A 20,562-nucleotide genomic window follows, 5' to 3' on the forward strand; every position below is an offset into this window, starting at 1 on the left:
GAAAACCAAGGGTTTTATGTGAAAATAATTTTTTATGAAAAATATTTTTCATGAAATAATTTATTTTTTATTACTTAATTTTAATTTAAAAAATAAAATTTATTAATCAATTTATATTATAATGATCTGGCGAAAATCCCTGTTATGCCATGCAACTTTTTATTTTGATCAATGGATAGCCATGGGGGCCTGGTTAAGGGCTTATATTCACTTTGAAACCGTTGATCCAATCTGACATGTGGATCACATCAAAACCAACCCACTATTTAATGGTTCAAAATTAATTTCCATTTTTTTATGAATTTTTTTAATTTTAAAGCGATTATAGTCATAATTTTTTACAAATCCTGTTTTGATCAACTCCAAAACGGTCTAACCGGTTTCGGTTTTTAAAAATTAAAAGTTAAAAATTTAAATAAAAACAAAAAAAATACATCTTCAAAAAATATTATATGTACCATTAAAAAAAAGAAATTTAATTAAATATTTCATGGCAGAAGATAATGCTGCAAATACCTAAGACCATCCTCTAAACTCAAGTATCTCCAATTAATTATACTCAAAATTCCCAAACTCACCTTCCCAATCCTACTTCTCCCACTACTGAACCCTACCTTCATGTCTGCCACCATCCCACTCCTCGAATCACTGAAGCAACACCCTGGAGACGGCAGCTCCTCCGAGAACCACCCATCACCGCCTTTACCAATTCTCACTTTCCCCCCGCACTCCATCATCGTAAACACCGCTCTCCACCCTTTCAACACCACATTCCATGAAATTTTCACCCCTTCCAGCAGCACTTTATCGTCCACCGACGACCAACTCTCGTAGTTTACGTCGACATCAAATTCGAACCTGAACACCCCTTTACGTTCTCGTTTTTCCAGTTCCCTGCCCGACTTTGCTGAGTTGATGATGAGTTGATTCTCGGTGCTTAGGTCGATAACAAATATGATGTTGTCTAGAGATAGCCGGGGCTTACATGGGCTTTTTACTCGGCGTTTGGCCGCCGTATGACCCATTGTATACAGTCGGCGATAAGGGATCAGAGGGTTTGTGTATTTGAGTCGAGCAAGAGAAGGGTATTGAGTGATGCAGTGGGAGTCCCAATTGTGATCAGAAGACATGGAAATGTACCATGACTTTGAAACGCACGAGGCAATGGCTAGGGTTTTAGGGTCCAGTTTGTGAGCCACAAGAACAACCACCTCCCATGGCAGTGGCGGTGTTGAAGCATCGGTGGATTTAGGAGACATTAGGCTGAGCTTAGCTACGTTTTCTTCTCTTTTTCCGACATGAATATGGGGTACTGTTTTATAGATGAGAATGTTCTCGTTGGTGTTAGAACTTGAGCCATGTGTCAAGAGGTGGCCTTTTGCATGGAACAGCTGGCATTTTAGTAGGACAGATTGCCAAGCATGGATGAGCATGCTTATTGGTACACACGTGCGTTGAATTAATTCTTAATTTTCATAGCCTTCTAATATAATGAATTTTATTGAATCGTGAAAGAAAATTTTAATGCATAATAAGTTATAGTGTGGACTTATTCTAATATTAACGTTTTTTTAAAAACAATTTAATTTCTTTCTAATTCTTTTAAACCAGAAACAAAGCAGAAAACTTAACTAAAAGGTCCAAATTAATCTAGGCAAAAAGGCCGACTTTAATACACTCAAACTTAGAATTTAAAAAATACTAGTTGCTAAATATACATTATAGATTTTATATTTTTAAAATTGAATACTTAAATCTTCCTATCTTTATTCCGTCCAAATATAAGTCTTCGTTTATTTCTAAAAATAAATAACTGATCAAATCTTTAAAAATTATATTTTTTCTACAGTACCGTATAACACATATAAAAAAAATCTTTACATTTAAAAATTTAAATTTTCTTTTTTTTATGTTCTGCCGTTTTTATATATTAAAACAGTTCAGTTTTTAAATTTAAAATATGTGACTATTTTTATTTTGTTTGGTATTAAATCAAACTACATATATAATATTAACTCCTTCATTTTTATGTACAAATATAAAATAATTTTAAATTTTCTAACTTGTTGCCATTTTTCAAAATTTATGAGTATAGAATTCAAATAATTATAAACACTTAAATTTTTCAATTTTTATGTATTAAAACATATTAGTGTCTGGATTCAAAAATTACAGTTTTTTCAAAACTTTCACCATTTTTAATTTTCTTGATATAAAATAAAACTAAACATATAATATTAACTTCTTTCTTTTTATACACGAACACAAAATAATCTAAAATTTTATGACTTGATGTCATTTAACAAATTTTCTAGATATAAAATTCAGTAATTATAAACATTTAAATCCTTCAATTTTTATATATTAAAATAGATCAGTCCCTAGATTTAAAATCTCCAGTTTTCTCAAAGTTTTCACCATTTTCAATTTCTTCTATCTTTCAATCAAAGTAAACATTATAAAACAACCACTTTCATTCATTCAAACACTTCATACAACTAAACCATTTTTGCTACTATCACAAGCAATCTTTGAGAGAGATGAAAAGTTTATGGAATTTAACCATCATGTGCCCTCCCTAATATGATAATCCTGCTTGTGGAAATTGCAAAAATGGAGAAGAGAAGTTTGAGAGAGATGAAATGGGGAAGAGAAGGAGAGTTTGTTTGAGAGATTTTTAAAATTTACTTAGGGGTGTAAATGAATCAAGCATAGCTGAATTTTGAGATGAACTCGAGTTTTACTTATTTGGAATTCGAGTCAAGTATTAATAAGGTTAAACTTGACTCGTTTAGCAAACGAATTTAGACGAGTCAAGCTTTTTCGAGTTTAGTCTAGAATAGTTCACTAATAGTTCAATTTATTTACATGTATAATGAATTTTAGTTTAAAACTAATAAATTTAAAATTAAATAAGTATATATACAAATTAGCTCATAAACTTATAAAGATGAGCTCTTAACGATCCAAGTATATGAAGTTTTAAGAGTAATTAAAATATATAGAGCTGAACTTTAGAAAATTTAGATTTGACTCATGAAAGTATATATAGGGTTTGAATTTATTTCTCTTATCATATTAATCTCAGCCTGCTTAACGAGAATGTTCACGAGTCTATTCGCGAGCCTGCTCATGAAATCGAAAACGAGTCGAACTCACAAGTCATAACGAGTCGAATACTATAGAACTTAAATTTGGTTCGTTTACTAAACAAGCTATTAAGTTCGAGCTTGACTCGTTTGGAAATCGAGTCAAACTCGGTCGAGCTTTCATCGAGCTGAACCTCAAATAGCTCACGAATAGTTTGGTTCATTTATACCCCTAAATTTACTAACAGATTAAAATTATTAGTAAATTACCAACAAATTTATTAATGAATTTTAAGTCTTTTAGTAAATTTAACACTAATTATTTTATAAATTTATAAATTTCCAACAGATTTTTAAATCCATTGGTAATACCAACGGATTTTAAATCTATTGGTAAATTTTTACATAATTTTTTTATATTAAGAATTACTAATAAATTTTCAAATTTATTAGAAAACCGTTAAAATTACTAATGGATTAAAGTACATTGATAAAATCTTAGTAAAATCCGTTAGAAATTCAAATTTTTTTTTTTTATAGTGACTTTAGAAAATTTAAATTTGGCTCATGAAAATATATGTAGAGTTTGAATTTATTTTTATTCTGATATTAATCACAAACTTGATTAACGAGACTGTTCACGAGTCTGTTCGCGAGCTTGATCATCTGCTCATGAACTCGGAAACGAGTCGAACTCATGAAACTTAATGAGCCGAATACTATATAGTTTAAATTTGGCTCATTTACTAAACAAGTCTAAAAATTAAGTTCGAGCTTGACTCGTTTAGAAATCGAGTTGAATTCAGTCGAGGTTTTTATCAAATCGAATATCGAATAACTCACGAACAATTTGATTCATTTACACCCCTAAATTTACTAACAGATTGACATTATTAGTGAATTACCAACATATTTACTAATAAATTTTAAGTCTATTAGTAAATTTCAATATCAATTATTTTATAAATTTATAAATTTTCCACGGATGTTTAAATCCATTAGTAATACTAATAAAATCCATTGATGAATTTTTACACAAATTTCTTATATTAAGAATTACTCATGAATTTCTAAATTCGTTAGAAATCTGTTAAGATTACTAATGGATTAAAGTATATTAATAAAATCAGATGGTAATTCAAAAATTTCTTCTAATGAAAATTGCCCGGACAAAATATCTATAGGTGGATCTGTGTGGTGCTTTTGGTTGATGGAACTACTTAGGTGCTCTTAATTGTCAATGGATCTATGAGGAGGTGAGATTACTCAAAAAGATGGGGTGGGTCTATTAAACACAAGCTGATGAAGAAATTGCTGATTATTTTAAAATTTTGAACGTTAAACAGAGATGAGGAGAAAGATTAGATTATTAGCAAAAGGAAATTAAATAGATTAAAACAGATTCATAAATGGAAACAGAGATGAGGAGAAAGATTAGATTATTAGCAAAAGGAAATTAAATAGATTAAAATAGATTCATAAATGAATGTATAATCGGTTAGTAAAATTAAATAGACAAATATAGTTTTTTAAAGGAAATGCAATCCGTTTGTACAATTAAATGAATACAAAGAAATTTACCAATCAAATAGGCACAAACAAGCTATCTCTCCTTTTCCTATCAATTTAATAAAAAATGGAGCATAAAAACCTTTAGTAAAATTTATAGTCTAATTGATATTAATCTATCTTTCTTTCAGATAAATCATTTTATTGCCGCTTTGAATTTACCTTCCAAAAAATATAAATGTTCCTTTGGTTTCAAAACCTCCGGTAAATCGCTCTATTTCTCTACAACTAAATTTAACGCTTTCCCAAATTAAAACAATATTTTACTGTTATTTTTGTTTTATCTCTTTATTAATTTTTTTTATATAATATATATATATATATATATATATATATATTTTTTTTTTTTAAAATGAAAATCAAAAATTAAGAGAGTAAAATCTGAGATCTCTCAAATTTACTTAAATGCACTTACCACCGAACTAAATTTATGCGTATTGTTGTTACAAATAGGCAATTAAATTTGGGCTCCTATTATCTTAATATCACATTATTATATGAATATATTCAATCAAAGTTATCTAAAAAAATTATAATAAAAAAATTAAGAAAATATATCATTTTAGTTGATTTTTTATTATAATCGAAATATTCAACTTTTTATTTGCTAATATCTGTTATTTAATAAAATTATCATTAACATATATTTTTTTAAGAAAATTATTATAGTCCAATTATATATAAATTATAATTACAAAAAAACTTTATCCTAATACAATATGAATTTCAAAATTAATAATAATAATAATATATTTTTATTTAAAATTAGTAATTTTCAGTAATAAATTATACTTAGTAATTTATAATTTGAAAGATACGAATAAATTTTAAATAATTTTATATTTTTATTTTACGTAAAATTATAGATATTCAATAATAAATTATATTTAAACATTTATAATTTGAAAGGTATAACTAATTTTTTAACATGTATAATATTTATTATTAATTATTTTATTTATAATTTGATTTTAATATAATAAAAAATTATTATTCATAAAACTGTACTCTTATTAAAAAAATTTAAAACTTTTTATTTTGATATGTTATTTTAATAGCATTGGAATTTTAATTATTAATAATAGTCTTAATATAAGTAAGGGAAAATTACTTTGTAGTCTCTGAGATTTAACGTAATTAACACTTCTGTCCCTCTATTTTGGCGACCCAACACTTAAGTCCCTCACTTTCTCTTCCGTCCAAATTTGTAGTCCTTCCATCCATTTAAACCGTTTGGTCAAAGAGTTAAAGGTGAGATATGATAATTTTTTCTAAAAATACCCTTCTCTCAATGTGAAATCCCAGAAGAAGAAGAATAAAGAAAAAGAAGAAGAAGTTGCAGAAAGGGTAGGAAGAAGAAGAAGAAGAAGAAGAAGAAGAAAGAAGAAGAAGAAGAAGAAGTTGCAGAAAGGGTAGGAAGAAGAAGAAGAAGAAGAAGAAGAAGAAAGAAGAAGAAGAAGAAGTTGCAGAAAGGGTATGAAGAAGAAGAAGAGACATTTGGGTTTGGGTTTTGTGATTTTGATTTTTAGTGAGGGTTAATTTTGTCAATTCACGTGTCCCAAACGGCTATTTTGGACGGAAGGACTACGAATTTGGACGGAAGAGAAAGTGAGGGACTTAAGTGTTGGGTCGCCAAAATAGAGGGACAAAAATGTTAATTACGTTAAACCTCAGGGACTACAAAGTAATTTTTCCTATAAGTAAATTATTAAAACATAAAATAGTTTCAATAAAATATTCAATCTATTAAAATTTTCATATTATATTTGTTAATAGAACATAAATTAAATTAAAATAGTAAATTAATCGAACAAATCAAATTAAAATATTTTTTTAATCCATTAAAATATTATATTATAAATTAATTAAATAAATTATATTAATAAAAATAAATTATAATTGACACTACTGGACCACAAGAAAGATCTAATGTGAGATTCAATTTTTCCTGCCACCTTCTTTGATTATAGCTGTGTTATATATAGAGCTAATCTGCCTTTTATGAACTTGTTCATAAATAAATTTGGACAAAAAGTCCTGTTAAATAGCTGAAGCTAAACTAGCATTCCAATCGCTAGTAGGACCAATTGCAGTTGCTTGTCTTAGTGGCTGCATATGTCTGATTTTCATCCTCTTCCTTTGCTTATAATTTCTAAACCAATCAGCAAGTATCTCTAACATGCCCAAAAGCTTTCCAAAAGTCACAAAATCTATATGAAACTCTTTCCTCCACTCCCAACTTTCTAACTTCCTAACTTTTCTTTTAAGAATGAGGAGGCTGAACATAGAATTATACTAAAAACAAACTCATATTCAACCTACTCTTTAATGATGCTTTAAAACACCAAGTTTATCCCATAGTTTCTTCAATTTTGTAGAGTAAACAACAACTTATTTAGATTCTTGACTTATTTCTTTCTTTAATTGGTGTATAAGTTGCCCAAATCTTTTTTTAAAGCAAGTGTCATAGTCATAGACATACTCCAAGTCGAGTAATTTACTAAATTTAACGGTGCAGATATGAGAATCCTACTTGGATTATCTGAGTTTTGAAGAGTAGAAGGATCTGAATAATTTACTATCACAAGATTCAACAGTTTCAACAACTTAAATTGGTAGATTTTCTGTCAAACAAAAAACTAAAAAAAAATGGCAGATTTCCCAACCACTACACTTGTACCTTGGCTTCAGCAGGATACAAATCATACAATAGAGGTTTGGTTAATTTAGAAAGCAGTTTCAAAATAGTTGCATTAGGCCAAGCAAAGTGATTTAATCATATCCTTAAAATGGACTCGCTTTATTTGATAGCTATTGCTATTAACTATCAACATTTAATCGCCAGTTACACATCCAATCAACTTGGCACAAAGTAAAGAATCTCAAAGGGAAGAATATATATATATATATATATATACCTTCCACAAGCATTTCTAAAATTCAAATTTTCGTGTTAAAAAATTGATTTCATTGGAAAAGATTGTGAACTTCATATTATTAGATGCTAATGCAATGATTTCACTAATTTGACTTGAAGGAAAATAAAAGAAATTAAGGATATATATATATATACCCAACTTGATGACTAGAAAAAAAAAGGTGACAAAGACGATGTTTGCTTTTCCCTCAATTCCCATAACATTTTCTGTTGTGTATAATTTTAGCGACATTTCATCTAACCAACAGCGGTAGAAGTCTAGTGATTCTTTTACCTTGTACTCTGGGACTGTATATCCTGCACCCTGCATTTATAGTGTAGTCTAATTGTTAAATCAATTCTCAATTAAAGCACACTGGTTTATAATCATTATTTTCATTATTATTAAAAATATAATAATTAAGCAAAAAAGAATTGCTTATACCTTTATGGTTAGAAAGGTGAAGTTGTAATCATATCCTTGCAAGTACCTACAAGAGAAATGATAGCATTTTAAAAGGTCATTGAGCACAAAAATAAAAATAGATAAAGATTCTTAAAAATTGTAGTATGGGACCAATTAGTTTAGTTCTCAACTCAATTTTAGGACTGAGCTCTCGAGTTAAGGCTGTAGTAGCAGCCAAAAAAAAATTGTAAAGGAGATGGTGGGTTTACCAGCAACTTGATCATTAGAAATCCATGACCTCCATTCATCAACAATCTTATATCAAAGAGATCAAGTCCATGTCTGAATTCAAGCAAAAGGCACACACATATCATGGTTTCCACCACAGGTAATTTGCAGTGTTAGAAATTTTCGTTTTGTGGAAGAGAATCACAGCTGATTGAAATTAAAAATGATATTTGAAGAAGTTAGTTAAATTACATATCTATTATATTTGAAAAAGGTAATTACCAAGTTGCGCTCCAAGACACACTTGAATGGTCAAGATATAACAACTTTAGTTTGCTGATCCCTCATTGCGCACCTTTAAAAGCCTCAGAATGAGATCATTATTCCGCGATAAATGTACTACCAATTCTGTGGTAGCAGCATCAGCAGAGAATAGGACAGTGTATGTCACAACATCTGCCTCACAACCTCTATCAGCCATTCCCTTTAGCAGCCCAATAGCCACGTTTGTTTTCCCAAATTTACACATTCCGTTTACCATCACATTGTAAGTATAAACATTAGGTTGATAACCACGTGCAACCATATCATCGAAAAATTCCACTGCTTTATCGATTTTGCTCTCCATACAAAGCCCATTAATTAAACGGCAGGCTCCAATCCGAATTTGAACATCTTCCCGAAAACAGAGAAGCCAAAATCCACAAGATGTAAACGGCAGAAGCAATTAATTAAGATGTTAAGAGAATAAACATCGTGAGAGATTCCTACCAATTCAATTGTTTTGGACATGGAAAAGACAGTGTGATATTGTTTCATTTTCACAAGGGCAGATAAGAATCTACTAAATTGAGCCCTAGAAGGAAGAGGATGCATATGAATTACATGATTAAAGGAAGCAATGGCATCATCAAGGCGGGTAAAAGAAGCAGATTTGAAGTTATTTGTCAAGAAGCGTGCATCTTCAAGTGTGGAAGTAGAAGAATGGCAATAATTGGTAAATAAGAATAGGAATGGAGATTGAATGGTACCAATTGCCCCTTGTAGCTGAAGATGGAAGCTCCTGCTCTTCCTCCTCCAAGGCATCTTCATCATCATCGATCTCTCGTCAGTTGTTTTTAGGGATGGATCGGAGATTGGGAATGAGGAAAGGAAATAGAGAATCGGAAAATGAAGGCTCTCTGCCTGCTGGTAAAGGAATGCATTACTAGTTGTTTATAGCACATTTTGTATTTTTTTTTTTATTAATTTTTCATATAAAAATATTATTTAATAACAAATTAAATTTATTCTGGAAAAATTACTTTGTAGTCCCTGAGGTTTAACGTAATTAACACTTCTATCCCTCTATTTTCGCGACCCAACACTTAAGTCTCTCACTTTCTCTTCTGTCCAAATTCATAGTCCTTCCGTCTATTTAAACCGTTTGGTCAAAGAGTCAAATATGAGATGTGATAATTTTTTCCAAAAATACCATTCTCTCAATGTGAAATCCCAGAAGAAAGAAGAAGTTGCAGAAAGGGTAGGAAGAAGAAGAAGAAAGAAGAAGAAGAAGTTGCAGAAAGAAGAAGAAGAAGTTGCAGAAAGGGTAGGAAGAAGAAGAAATAAGAAGAAGAAGAAGAAGAAGAAGAAGAAGAAGAAGAAGAATAAGTTGCAGAAAGGGTAGGAAGAAGAAGAAGCGGCATTTGGGTTTGAGTTTTGTGATTTTGATTTTTAGTGAAGGTTAATTTTGTCAATTCACGTGTCCCAAACGGCTATTTTGAATGTAAGGACTACGAATTTGGATGAAAGGAAAAGTGAGGGACTTAAGTGTTGGGTCGCCAAAATAGAGGGGCAGAAGTGTTAATTACGTTAAACCTCAGGGACTAAAAAGTAATTTTTCCTTCTTTTATATTATTATAATATTAAATTATTATAACTGTACCTTATAGTGTAGAGCGGGGATGGGTTATGGTTTCTGGGTTGTCGATAGAGAAGGATAATGGATAAGTGGTTAAAAAACCATTCTTTTAATTTTTTAAAATTAAAATTAAAGTTAAAATTTCTTTTAAATTAAAAAACCATTAAGAATTTCACTGAAAAAAATTAATTAATATTTCACAAGAAAATTTAACTAATTAAAAAAAATCAATTAAAATATGTTGAAATAAATACATAATTGATTAAAATTTGTAAAAATCTTAATCTTATTATGTTTCAGAAATCTTAATCTTAATGATTGAAATGGAAGTTATAAGGAGGGCTGTGCATGCGATAAAACTTCAGAATTTATGGGTGATGGAAGGTAATAGAGGTTTCTCCAGTTTTTCATTATTTATTTTTTATGTGTTTTTAATTAAAAATTAATTTATAAATAAATTTAATTACAATTGAAAAGATTGAGATAAAATTTTAATAATAAGTTTAAGTTTATAAATATTAAAGGTTACACTAGAGGGTGAATTTATAAAATTTAAAATTTAATGATTAATTTAAATGAATATAAATGAAATAGAAATTAAAATTAAAAATTTATTTATTTAGTGTTAAATCCGTTAATTTAAAATTAATTTTTTTTCTTAATTTAAAAGATTTTATTTAATAAGTGTATTTCACAAATATCTTAAAATTATTTAATATTTATGAAAAAGTGAGTAGAAAAATAACTATTTAAAATAATAGAGAAAATAATAAAATTATTATGAGAGAAGTTAATTTTAAAAATAAATTAAAAAAATAAAATACTGTAATTAAAATAATTAAATTAAAATTCAGTCGAAAATAATTAAAATTAGTAGATTTACAGCGGATCATTAATTAAAAAGATATTCACTCGATTGTTCATTATTTAATTATAGTATTTAAATAAGTAAATTCTACCTATTATTTTTTAAAAATAAATTAATTTCTAATTAATTAATAATTTTATAAGATGTAGATTTAATTAATTAACACATTTTAATAAAAGAAGTATTCAAACTTAATCAATAATAGCAAGCGAATTATTTAAACCAAATCAATTAGGTTCCTGATAAAGAAATATGCTAATGGCTACTTGTAATAACACAATTAAATAATTTTATATTTAATTAAGTTAATTAGCAATACTTTGTCTTTCTAAGAAATCTAATAAACCTCTTGAATTTTTAAAAAATAATAATAGAGGTGGTGTTACTTGAAAATAGAAATTAATTGAAAAAAGAAATTGAGATAAACAGAAATTGAGATAAACAGAAATTGAGATAAACAGAAATTAAGAACAAAATCTCACAATCTAATTAAACATCAACTTGATTAACGTTCAATTGAATGAAGAAGTCTACCCTCTAAGAGTTCTAACAACATTGCAGAAAATAAAAGAAGGGGAAGGAGCGCTCCGCTAAAGAGAAACCGAAAAGAGAGTGTGGAGAAGAGGATAAGAGATAAGAGATAAGAGATTTACTTCTAAAGCTCTTTATGTAAAATTTTCCTAAACAAAAAAAATAATTATTCACCATTTAAAAGAAAAAGTAAAATAAATCTACTACTCATAACTCTTATTTTAATCCTAATATGATTATATTTGCATCTATCTCCAAACAATTTTGAACTCTTTACGGCTCGCAAACCACAAATACTGCAATCTATCCATCGAGCTTAGATTACAATTTTAGATAAGGATATTATACCTTAATAGTCAAAAAAATCTCTAAAACATTTTTTTTTCGTTTATTTTTTTATTTTTAGCTCAAAACTCGTCCAAAATTAAAATTTAAGTAAAAATCAATTGTTTATATTAAAATCATAATAAAATGGAATTTAATAGGAAAAATAGTGAGTTTTACAACTCATCAAGTATTAAATTAAAATTTAAAAAAAAAAAAACAAATTTGATTAAAATGTAAATTAACATAAAGATTAAATATAGAATTGATATTTTTTTTTTCACATATTTAGCATTCAAGACATGAATGTATTCGCAAATCGAGTGATACATTTATAAAATTAAACAAATACAATTTGATTTATAAATGGATATATAATATGTTTGTAAAATCGGATTCGTAAATAAATATAAAATCTATTTGTAAAATTGAATGAATATAAACACGCATTGAAATTAAAATTAATTTTCTTTTACTTAATTTAAAAAAATATCTACAAATAGTATAAATGAATATCGATTTACATATACCTTAATTTTATTTAAATTAGATGACAAGAAGGATAAAAGAATAGTTTAAAACAAAAAAAAAAGAAAAGAATAAAATTATTATTAGAGAAATTGATTAAAAAAAACTTAAAAGAAGAAAATAAGCCAATTAAAATGGTGAAACAAATAATCAAATTAAAGTTCAGTTGAAGGTAATTAAAATTAAAAGGTTTGTAGTCCATCATTGATTAGAAAGATAATTATTGGTTATAATGTTCAAACAAACGAATCTTAGCGATTCTTTCTAAATTAATCCGCATAACGCTTAAATTAGAAAATAATTTCTAGTTGATTAATAACTCCATTAAGCGTATAGATTAAATTAATTAACCGCTCTAAGAAAAGAATAACTCAAATTTGATCAATAATAACAAGCAAATTATTTAAACCAAATCAATTAATTACTTAACATAAAGAATACGCTAATTGCTATTAACCCAATTAAACTTACTTGGATTAAATAACATTACGTTATCTTCCTAGAAGATTCAATAGTCCTTTTGAATTCTAAAAGGACAATCATGAAGGTGGTATTCCTAAAAACAATAGAAATTAATTGAAAATAAAAATAAGATAAACATAAATTAAGAACATAATCTCACAATTTTAAATAAATTTCAATTTGATTAACTTTTAACACAATAAAAGAGTTTAGTCTCTAAAGGTAATAATAAAATTGTAAAAAAATAAAAAAAGAAGAAGATGAAGAATTCGGCCAAGAAAGGACCGAAGAAGAGAGGAGATGATGAGAAGAGATGATAAATTATACTTCTAAAACAACCTTTATATAGGTTTTTTCCAAATAAAAAAATAATTATTCATAATTTAAAAGAAAAAATAAAACAAATCTACTACTCTTATGATAACTCTTATTCTAATCCTGATTATATTTGCATCTATTTAAAACAATTTTGAATTTTGTACAGTTGAAACAATAATTCTGGAATCTATTTGTTGGCTTGGATTACAGTTTTGAACAAAGCTGTACCTTGCAGTAAAAAAAAAAACTCTAAAAACCGTCTCCTTTGATTCTTTTTTTTATTTTTAGCTCAAAATCTGTCCAAAATTAAATTTCAAGTAAAAATCAACTTTTTACATCAAAATCATAATAAAATTCTAGAATTTAATATGAAAAAAATGGTAAGTTTTATAACTCATTACAAATTAATTTATAAACATATGTATAATTTATTTGTAAAAATTTTATAAATTGACACAGACAAATTTGTAAATAGATACACTCCGTTTTAAATACAAATTAATTTGCAAACAGATATATAATTTGTTTGTAAATTAAATAAACACTAATATATTCGCTTAAAGAACATATAATCCATTTGTAAAATTAAATAGATATAAATTGCTTTATAAAAGAATATTTGATCTGTTTATAAAATTAAAGGAAACAAACTGATTTTCAAATGGATATATAATTTATTTGTAAAATTAAATCGATATAACTGATTTACAAATAAATTCGTTCATAAAATTAAACAAACACAATAATTTGCAAACAGATGCATAATCTGTTTGTAAAATTAAATAAATACAAACTAATTCGCAAATAACTATATAATCTGTTTATAAAATTAAATGGATACAAATGAACATAGAATTTATTTATAAAATTAAATGAATATAAAATTATCACAAATGAATGTATAATTTGTAAAATTAAATGGATACAAATTAATTTGCAAACAGATTTTAATTCATTTGTAAAATTAAATAGATCCAAACTAATTTGTAAAAGGATAAGCAATCCGCTGGTAAAATTAAATGGATATGTTTAGATTTGTAAACGACATAAAATCTGTTTGTAAAATTAAATAAAAGCAGAATGGTTCGTAGAATGAAAATTTAAATATTTACATTAATTTATATTTATATTCAAAATTTTAAATTTTGAAAAATAAAATAAAATCTTTTCAATTTGTCACATTTATAACTAGAGAACTAAACTGAATATGGAGAAGTTTATATCTTTATGGGCATGTAATTCCTTCACTATAACTTTTCTAGCATTTTGCTCTCTACTCCGCTTGAATCATTAAAGTAGCATGTTCCTTTACCATGTATTATATATAATACTGAGATTTTATAGCATAGAGAAAATATTTGTGATTATTAACTAGAAGCTTTCTTTTATATTTATTTTTGTATGAGAAAAGCGATAGCAAAACCCTATAACTAGTTGCCTACAAGAAAAGCGTTAACATCATGGACCATTCAATCTATTTATTAAACAGTTTTTAATGTGGATTTTGTCATTCAATCTATTTATTAAACAGTTTTTAATGTGGATTTTGTGAAGTTATAACATTTATAAATGAATTTGTATCTGTTTGTAAATTTTATTTTCATTTTAATAAATTTTCATAGTGGACGAGAAAGAGTGAATAATTAAAATTTAAACTGAAATGAAATTAAAATTAAAGTAAAAAAAAAAAAAAAAAAAAAACTGAAATCAAATTGAGGTTGTACTGAAATGGAGAACTATACTGAAATTCAATTCCAAATATGGTTCTAAACATTAACATATCAGAAATTTGGTTTAGTTCTTATGTTGCCAACTATCTTGCTTGAACCATTAAAGTAGTATATTCCTTAATGATTTATTGTATGATAATGAGATTTTGTAACATAGAGAAATATATCTAATTACTAACAAGAAACTTCCTTTTATATTTGATTTTGTATGAGTAGAATTACTAACAAGAAACTTCCTTTTATATTTGATTTTGTATGAGTAGCTCTAAAACTGACATTTTGATAAAAGCAATTGCAAAATCTTGTAACCGGTTGTTTCCGTAATTTCTGAACAAACCCAGCTATCTCTCCTTTTTCTATCAATCTAACCAGAAGTGGGGCAAAAGAATCTCTAGTAGAATTCATAGTCTAACTAACATTAATCTATCTCTCTTTAAAGGCAAATAAATCATTTTATTGCCGCTTTGAGTTTGCCTTCCTAAAAATATAAATGTTCCTTTGGTTCCAAAAACTCCACTAAACCACTAAATTTCTCTACAACCAAATTTAACACTTTCACAAATTAAATAATATTTTATTGTTATTTTTGTTTTATCTCTTTATTAATTTTTTATATAATATATTATTATTATTATTATTATTGAAAATAGACAATTAAATTTTTTATATAATATATAAATTTTACAATGTAATTATTAGTATTTATAAATAATAACGGGGCATAGCTGCTAAATTTAATAGTCTGCTAAAGGAGAATTTAAAAGCAAATCTGATATGATTAAAAGGAGAGAAGGAAGAGTTCATCGAAAGTACCATAGCCGCAATTCGAATGTCTTTCTGAAGGGAAGAAATGCCTATGATTTTCAAATCTCCAAAGAGCTTGAATTTGAAGAGAGATATCTTTGACGCCTAAGCCTCCATTCTTTTTAGGCAACAAAAGAGAATTAAAATTGATTTCATTGGAAAAGATTGTGAACTTCATATTATTAGATGCTAATGCAATGATTTCACTAATTTTACTTCAAAGAAAATAAAAGAAATTAAGGATCTATATATATATATATACCCAACTTGATGACTAGGAAAAAAAAAAAAAAAAAAAAAAAAAAAAAAGAAGAAAGGGTGACAAAGAGGATGTTTGCCTTTCCCTCAATTCCCATAACATTTTCTGTTGTGTATAATTTTACTGACATTTCATCCAACCAACAGCTGTAGATGTGTAGTGATTCTCTTACCTTGTACTCTGGGACCGTATATCCTGCACCCTGCATTTATAGTGTAGTCTAATTGTTAAATCAATTCTCAATTAAAGCACACTGGTTTATAATCATTATTTTCATTATTATTAAAAATATAATAATTAAGCAAAAAAGAATTGCTTATACCTTTAAGGTTAGAAAGGTGAAGTTGTAATCATATCCTTGCAAGTACCTACAAGAGAAATGATAGCATTTTAAAACGTCATTGAGCATAAAAATAAAAATAGATAAAGATTCTTAAGCATTGTAGTATGGAACCAATTAGTTTTAGTTCTCAACTCAATTTTAGGACTGAGCTCTCTAGTTAAGGCTGTAGTAGCAGCCAAAAATAAAATTGTACAGGAGATGGTGGGTTTACCAGCAACTTGATCATTAGTAATCCATGACCTCCATTCTTCAACAATCTTATATCAAAGAGATCAAGTCCATATCTGAATTCAAGCGAAAGGCACACACATATCATGGTTTCCAGCACAGGTCATTTGCGGAAGAGAATCACAGCTGATTGAAATTAAAAATGATATTTGAAGAAGTTATTTAAATTACATATCTATTATATTTGAAAAAGGTAATTACCAAGTTGCACTCCAAGACACACTTGAATGGTCAAGATATAACAACTTTAGTTTGCTGATCCCTCATTGCGCACCTTTAAAAGCCTCAGAATGATATCATTATTCCGCGATAAATGTACTACCAATTCTGTGGTAGCATCGTCAGCAGAGAACCCCCTATCAACCATTTCGTTGATTAGTTCTGATGCTTTTGGTAAATCTTCATGCCTGAGAAACCCTTGAATGATGATATTATAACAACAATTATTTGGTAAACATCCTACCTTTTCCATGTCTTTAAATACCTTATACGCTTCATCAATTAATCCTTGTTGGCAGAGTCCTTTCATAATTGCATAATATACATAAACATCAGGTTGTAAACCAATTTCAAAAAGACTAGAAAAAAGTTCCTTGGCATCATTAATCTTCCCAACTTTGCACATACCGTTGATCAGACTGCTATAGATCACAAGATTAGGCTTCAACTGACTTTTCTCCATTGCTTTCAATAGTGTGAGTGCCTCATCGAGATCCCCTTGTCTACACAAGCCATCAATCATAATTGAGAAGGTTACTATGTTTGGCTGTTGACCATGAAAGCACATATCCTTAAAGAGCTCCTTTGCATTTTGGGGCCTCCCTGCTTGAAATATACCCTTTATAAGAGTATGATAAGTAATAGCATCAGGAACTAAACCTTTATGAGACATTTTATCAAAAATCTGCTTTGCATCATCTATCATTTTGCACTTACAATATCCATTGATCAAAATGTTGTAGCTAAAAATGTCAGCTATTTCATTGGTCACCATCAGATCAAATAGCTTTCTAGCCTTATCAATTTGGCTGCCTAGACAATATCCATCCATCAATGAACTATAATTGACAACGGTAGGTTCCACACCTCTTTGAATCATTATTTTGATTATATTCTCTGCATTTGAAACCAGTCCTTTCTTACAAAGAGTGTCGATCAATATATTGAAGGTAAAAACACTAAGGGATATGTTCCTTCCCACCATTTCTTTCAACAAGGCCAAAGCTTCCTTGAATTGGTTTGAAATGCAAAGACCATCAATTAAGGAATTGTAGGTGACCACATCAGGCTCTACACCTCTTTGAATCATTACATTGAATGTATTTTGAGCCTCTGAAACCATTCCATCCTTACAAAGAGCATCAATCAATACACTGAAGGTGTAAACATCAGGTGATATGTTCTGCTCCACCATTTCATTCATCAAGGCCAAAGCTTGGTTCTTTTGGCCTAATTTGCAAACACCATGAATTAAACCAGTGTAAGTGATGACACTAGGTGAAATGCCCTTATTCCTCATTTGAGAGAAGAGCTCTAAAGCCTCACCAACTAGCTCATCTTTGCAAAGGGCGTCAATGATTGCACTGTATGTCACAACATTTGGCTCACAACCTCTATCAGCCACTCCCTTTAGTAGCCTAATAGCCACACTTTTTTTCCCAAATTTACACATTCCGTTTATTATCACACTGTAACTATAAACATTAGGTTGATAACCACGTGCAACCATATCATCGAAAAATTCCACTGCTTTGTCGATTTTACTCTCTATACAAAGCCCATTAATTAACGTAGTAAATGTCACAACGTCAGGCTCCAATCCGATTTTGAGCATCTTACCAAAAACAGAGAAGCCAAAATCCACAAGGTGTAAATGGCAGAAGCAATTAATTAAGATGCTAAGAGAATAAACATCGTGAGAGATTCCTAGCAATTCAATTGTTTTGGACATGGAAAGGACAGTGTGATATTGTTTCATTTTCAGGAGGGCAGATAAGAATCTATTAAATGGAACCCTAGAAGGCAGAGGATGCTTATGAATTACATGATTGAAGGAAGCAATGGCATCATCAAGGTGGGTAAAAGAAGCAGATTTGAAGTTATTTGTCAAGAAGCGTGCATCTTCAAGTGTGGAAGTAGAAGAATGGCAATAATTGGTAAATAAGAATAGGAATGGAGATTGAATGGTACCAATTGCCCCTTGTAGCTGAAGATGGAAGCTCCTGCTCTTCCTCCTCCAAGGCATCTTCATCATCATCAATCTCTCGTCAGTTGTTTTTAGGGATGGATCGGAGATTGGGATTTGGGAACGAGGAAAGGAAATAGAGAATCGGAAAAGGAAGGCTCTCTGCCTGCTGGTAAAGGAAATGCATTACTCGTAATTTTTTTATTAAATTTTCATATAAAAATATTATTTAATAACAAATTAAATTTATATAATAATAATAGTTTATCAATAATTAGCAAATTACTTCTAATTTTATGATATACATTTATAATATAGGTAAATTTTTCTTGAGTCAGTTAAGTGCTTTTATATATTTTATAGTGATTTTAAGTGATATTTTATTTTTTTTTCATATAAAATTTAGAAAAAAAATATGTATTTTCACTTTAATAATTTATATTATCAATCGTTATATATATACCATTAACGTAAAAAAATTAAAAATATATTTATTACCATTGCGATTCTTATTTTTTATAATTTTTATTAAATTATCGTTAAAAATTTTAAAATTTTATATCATCTGTCAAATTTATATTATTAAATAAATAAATAATTAATTAATTTATAAAATATATTTTTATTTTATTATTATAAAAAATTTTATTATTTAGTTATTGTAATATAGAAAATTTATTAATTAATTTTTTGATTTTAAAAAATAAAATAAATTTTATTTTAAAATTTAAAAGATATATTAATTATTCATTTTATTAGTTTTAATTATTAAATATTTTACCATTTAATCCTATAATATTATAAATTCATTAATTAATTCTTTAATTTTATAAAAATACCTATTAATTAGTCTATTCATATTAAAGATATTTTAAATTTTTTAAAGTAAAATTTATTATTTAGCCTCTATGATATAAAAGAACACATTAATTAGTCTTTTTATTTTGAAAAATACATTAAAACATCCTTAAGATATTAAAAATATATTAATTAGTCATTTCATTAATTTTATCTATTAAATATTTTACTATTTAGTTTCTATAGTAAGAGAAAATTCATTAGTTTATTTTTTAATTTTATAAAAATATTTACTAAGTAGTTCAGACATTTGAAACCTTTTTGTAAAACTAAACACCTCAAATTGATGAAGAGATTAATTAGTGGATTTTTTAAAATTTTAGGAACATTTTAATGTAGTTTTCAAAATCAATGAATTAATTTGTGAGTTTTTTTTTATATTATATGAACTAAATAGTAATTTTTATTTTTATAATATTTAGTAGTTAAAAAAAACGTAAAAACTAACCGGTAGACTTTTTAAAATTTCAAGAATTTTTAATGTATTTCTCAAAATTAAAAAACTAACTAATAAATTTTTTTACATACAATTATCAAATAATAATATTTTATTATAATATCATATATTGTATAATACAATTTATTAATATTTTTGTATAATTATTTATAAAATTATATATATATATATCAGTGCTATTTTTAACATCTACCGTTCATAAAGCATCCTACAATATTATTTTGCCAGCAATTCTCATGAGAAATAAAAATCAATGCATAAATAGAAAAAAAATAAAACTTTAAAAAAAAGAAGCATATAAAAGAGTTGATTATTATTGAGAATTTGCCATGAAGTACCCAAAAAATTACTTTAAAATATAAAAGAGTGGATTATTATTTAATTTTTATATTTTGTCAAAATTTACTGTTTAATTTTTTAATTCTGTCATTCGATTAAAATAAATTTTTATATTATTTATTTATTTTATAATTATATATATATATAATTTAATTTTTCTAATAAAGTTAAAAATATATTTACTAATATTTTATTCGATAAAAATATAAAGAGTTTGAC

The 20,562-nt window shown here is 27.1% G+C and overlaps 2 protein-coding genes across 8 annotated transcripts; both read right to left on the minus strand.

The window, feature by feature from the left end:
• Window positions 1-488: 488 nt before the first annotated feature.
• LOC110622673 (probable F-box protein At5g04010) lies at window positions 489-1,552 on the minus strand. The gene has a single exon (XM_021767266.2). It carries the CDS (start codon window positions 1,431-1,433, stop codon window positions 489-491), a length of 945 nt encoding a protein of 314 aa, XP_021622958.1. The 5' UTR covers window positions 1,434-1,552.
• A 6,057-nt stretch (window positions 1,553-7,609) lies between these two features.
• LOC122724658 (pentatricopeptide repeat-containing protein At1g63330-like) lies at window positions 7,610-18,875 on the minus strand. Of its 7 annotated transcripts, XR_006352093.1 has the most exons (4): window positions 8,492-8,604; window positions 8,251-8,323; window positions 8,021-8,066; window positions 7,610-7,900 (listed from the first exon to the last, which is right to left on the minus strand). XR_006352093.1 is itself a non-coding variant. In XM_043960296.1 (2 exons), exon 1 carries the CDS (start codon window positions 18,759-18,761, stop codon window positions 16,752-16,754), a length of 2,010 nt encoding a protein of 669 aa, XP_043816231.1. In that variant the 5' UTR covers window positions 18,762-18,875; the 3' UTR covers window positions 7,610-8,066; window positions 16,706-16,751. The 7 variants fall into 7 exon arrangements, 2 of the variants coding, with proteins under 2 accessions (XP_043816231.1, XP_043816232.1); XR_006352090.1 differs by lacking the exons at window positions 8,251-8,323; window positions 8,492-8,604 and adding an exon at window positions 16,706-18,875; XR_006352092.1 differs by lacking the exon at window positions 8,251-8,323 and having other exon boundaries at window positions 8,492-8,624.
• Window positions 18,876-20,562: the final 1,687 nt, after the last annotated feature.

The sequence above is a fragment of the Manihot esculenta genome, chromosome 9 (assembly GCF_001659605.2).
Source record: "Manihot esculenta cultivar AM560-2 chromosome 9, M.esculenta_v8, whole genome shotgun sequence".
Taxonomy (NCBI): Eukaryota; Viridiplantae; Streptophyta; class Magnoliopsida; order Malpighiales; family Euphorbiaceae; genus Manihot; species Manihot esculenta.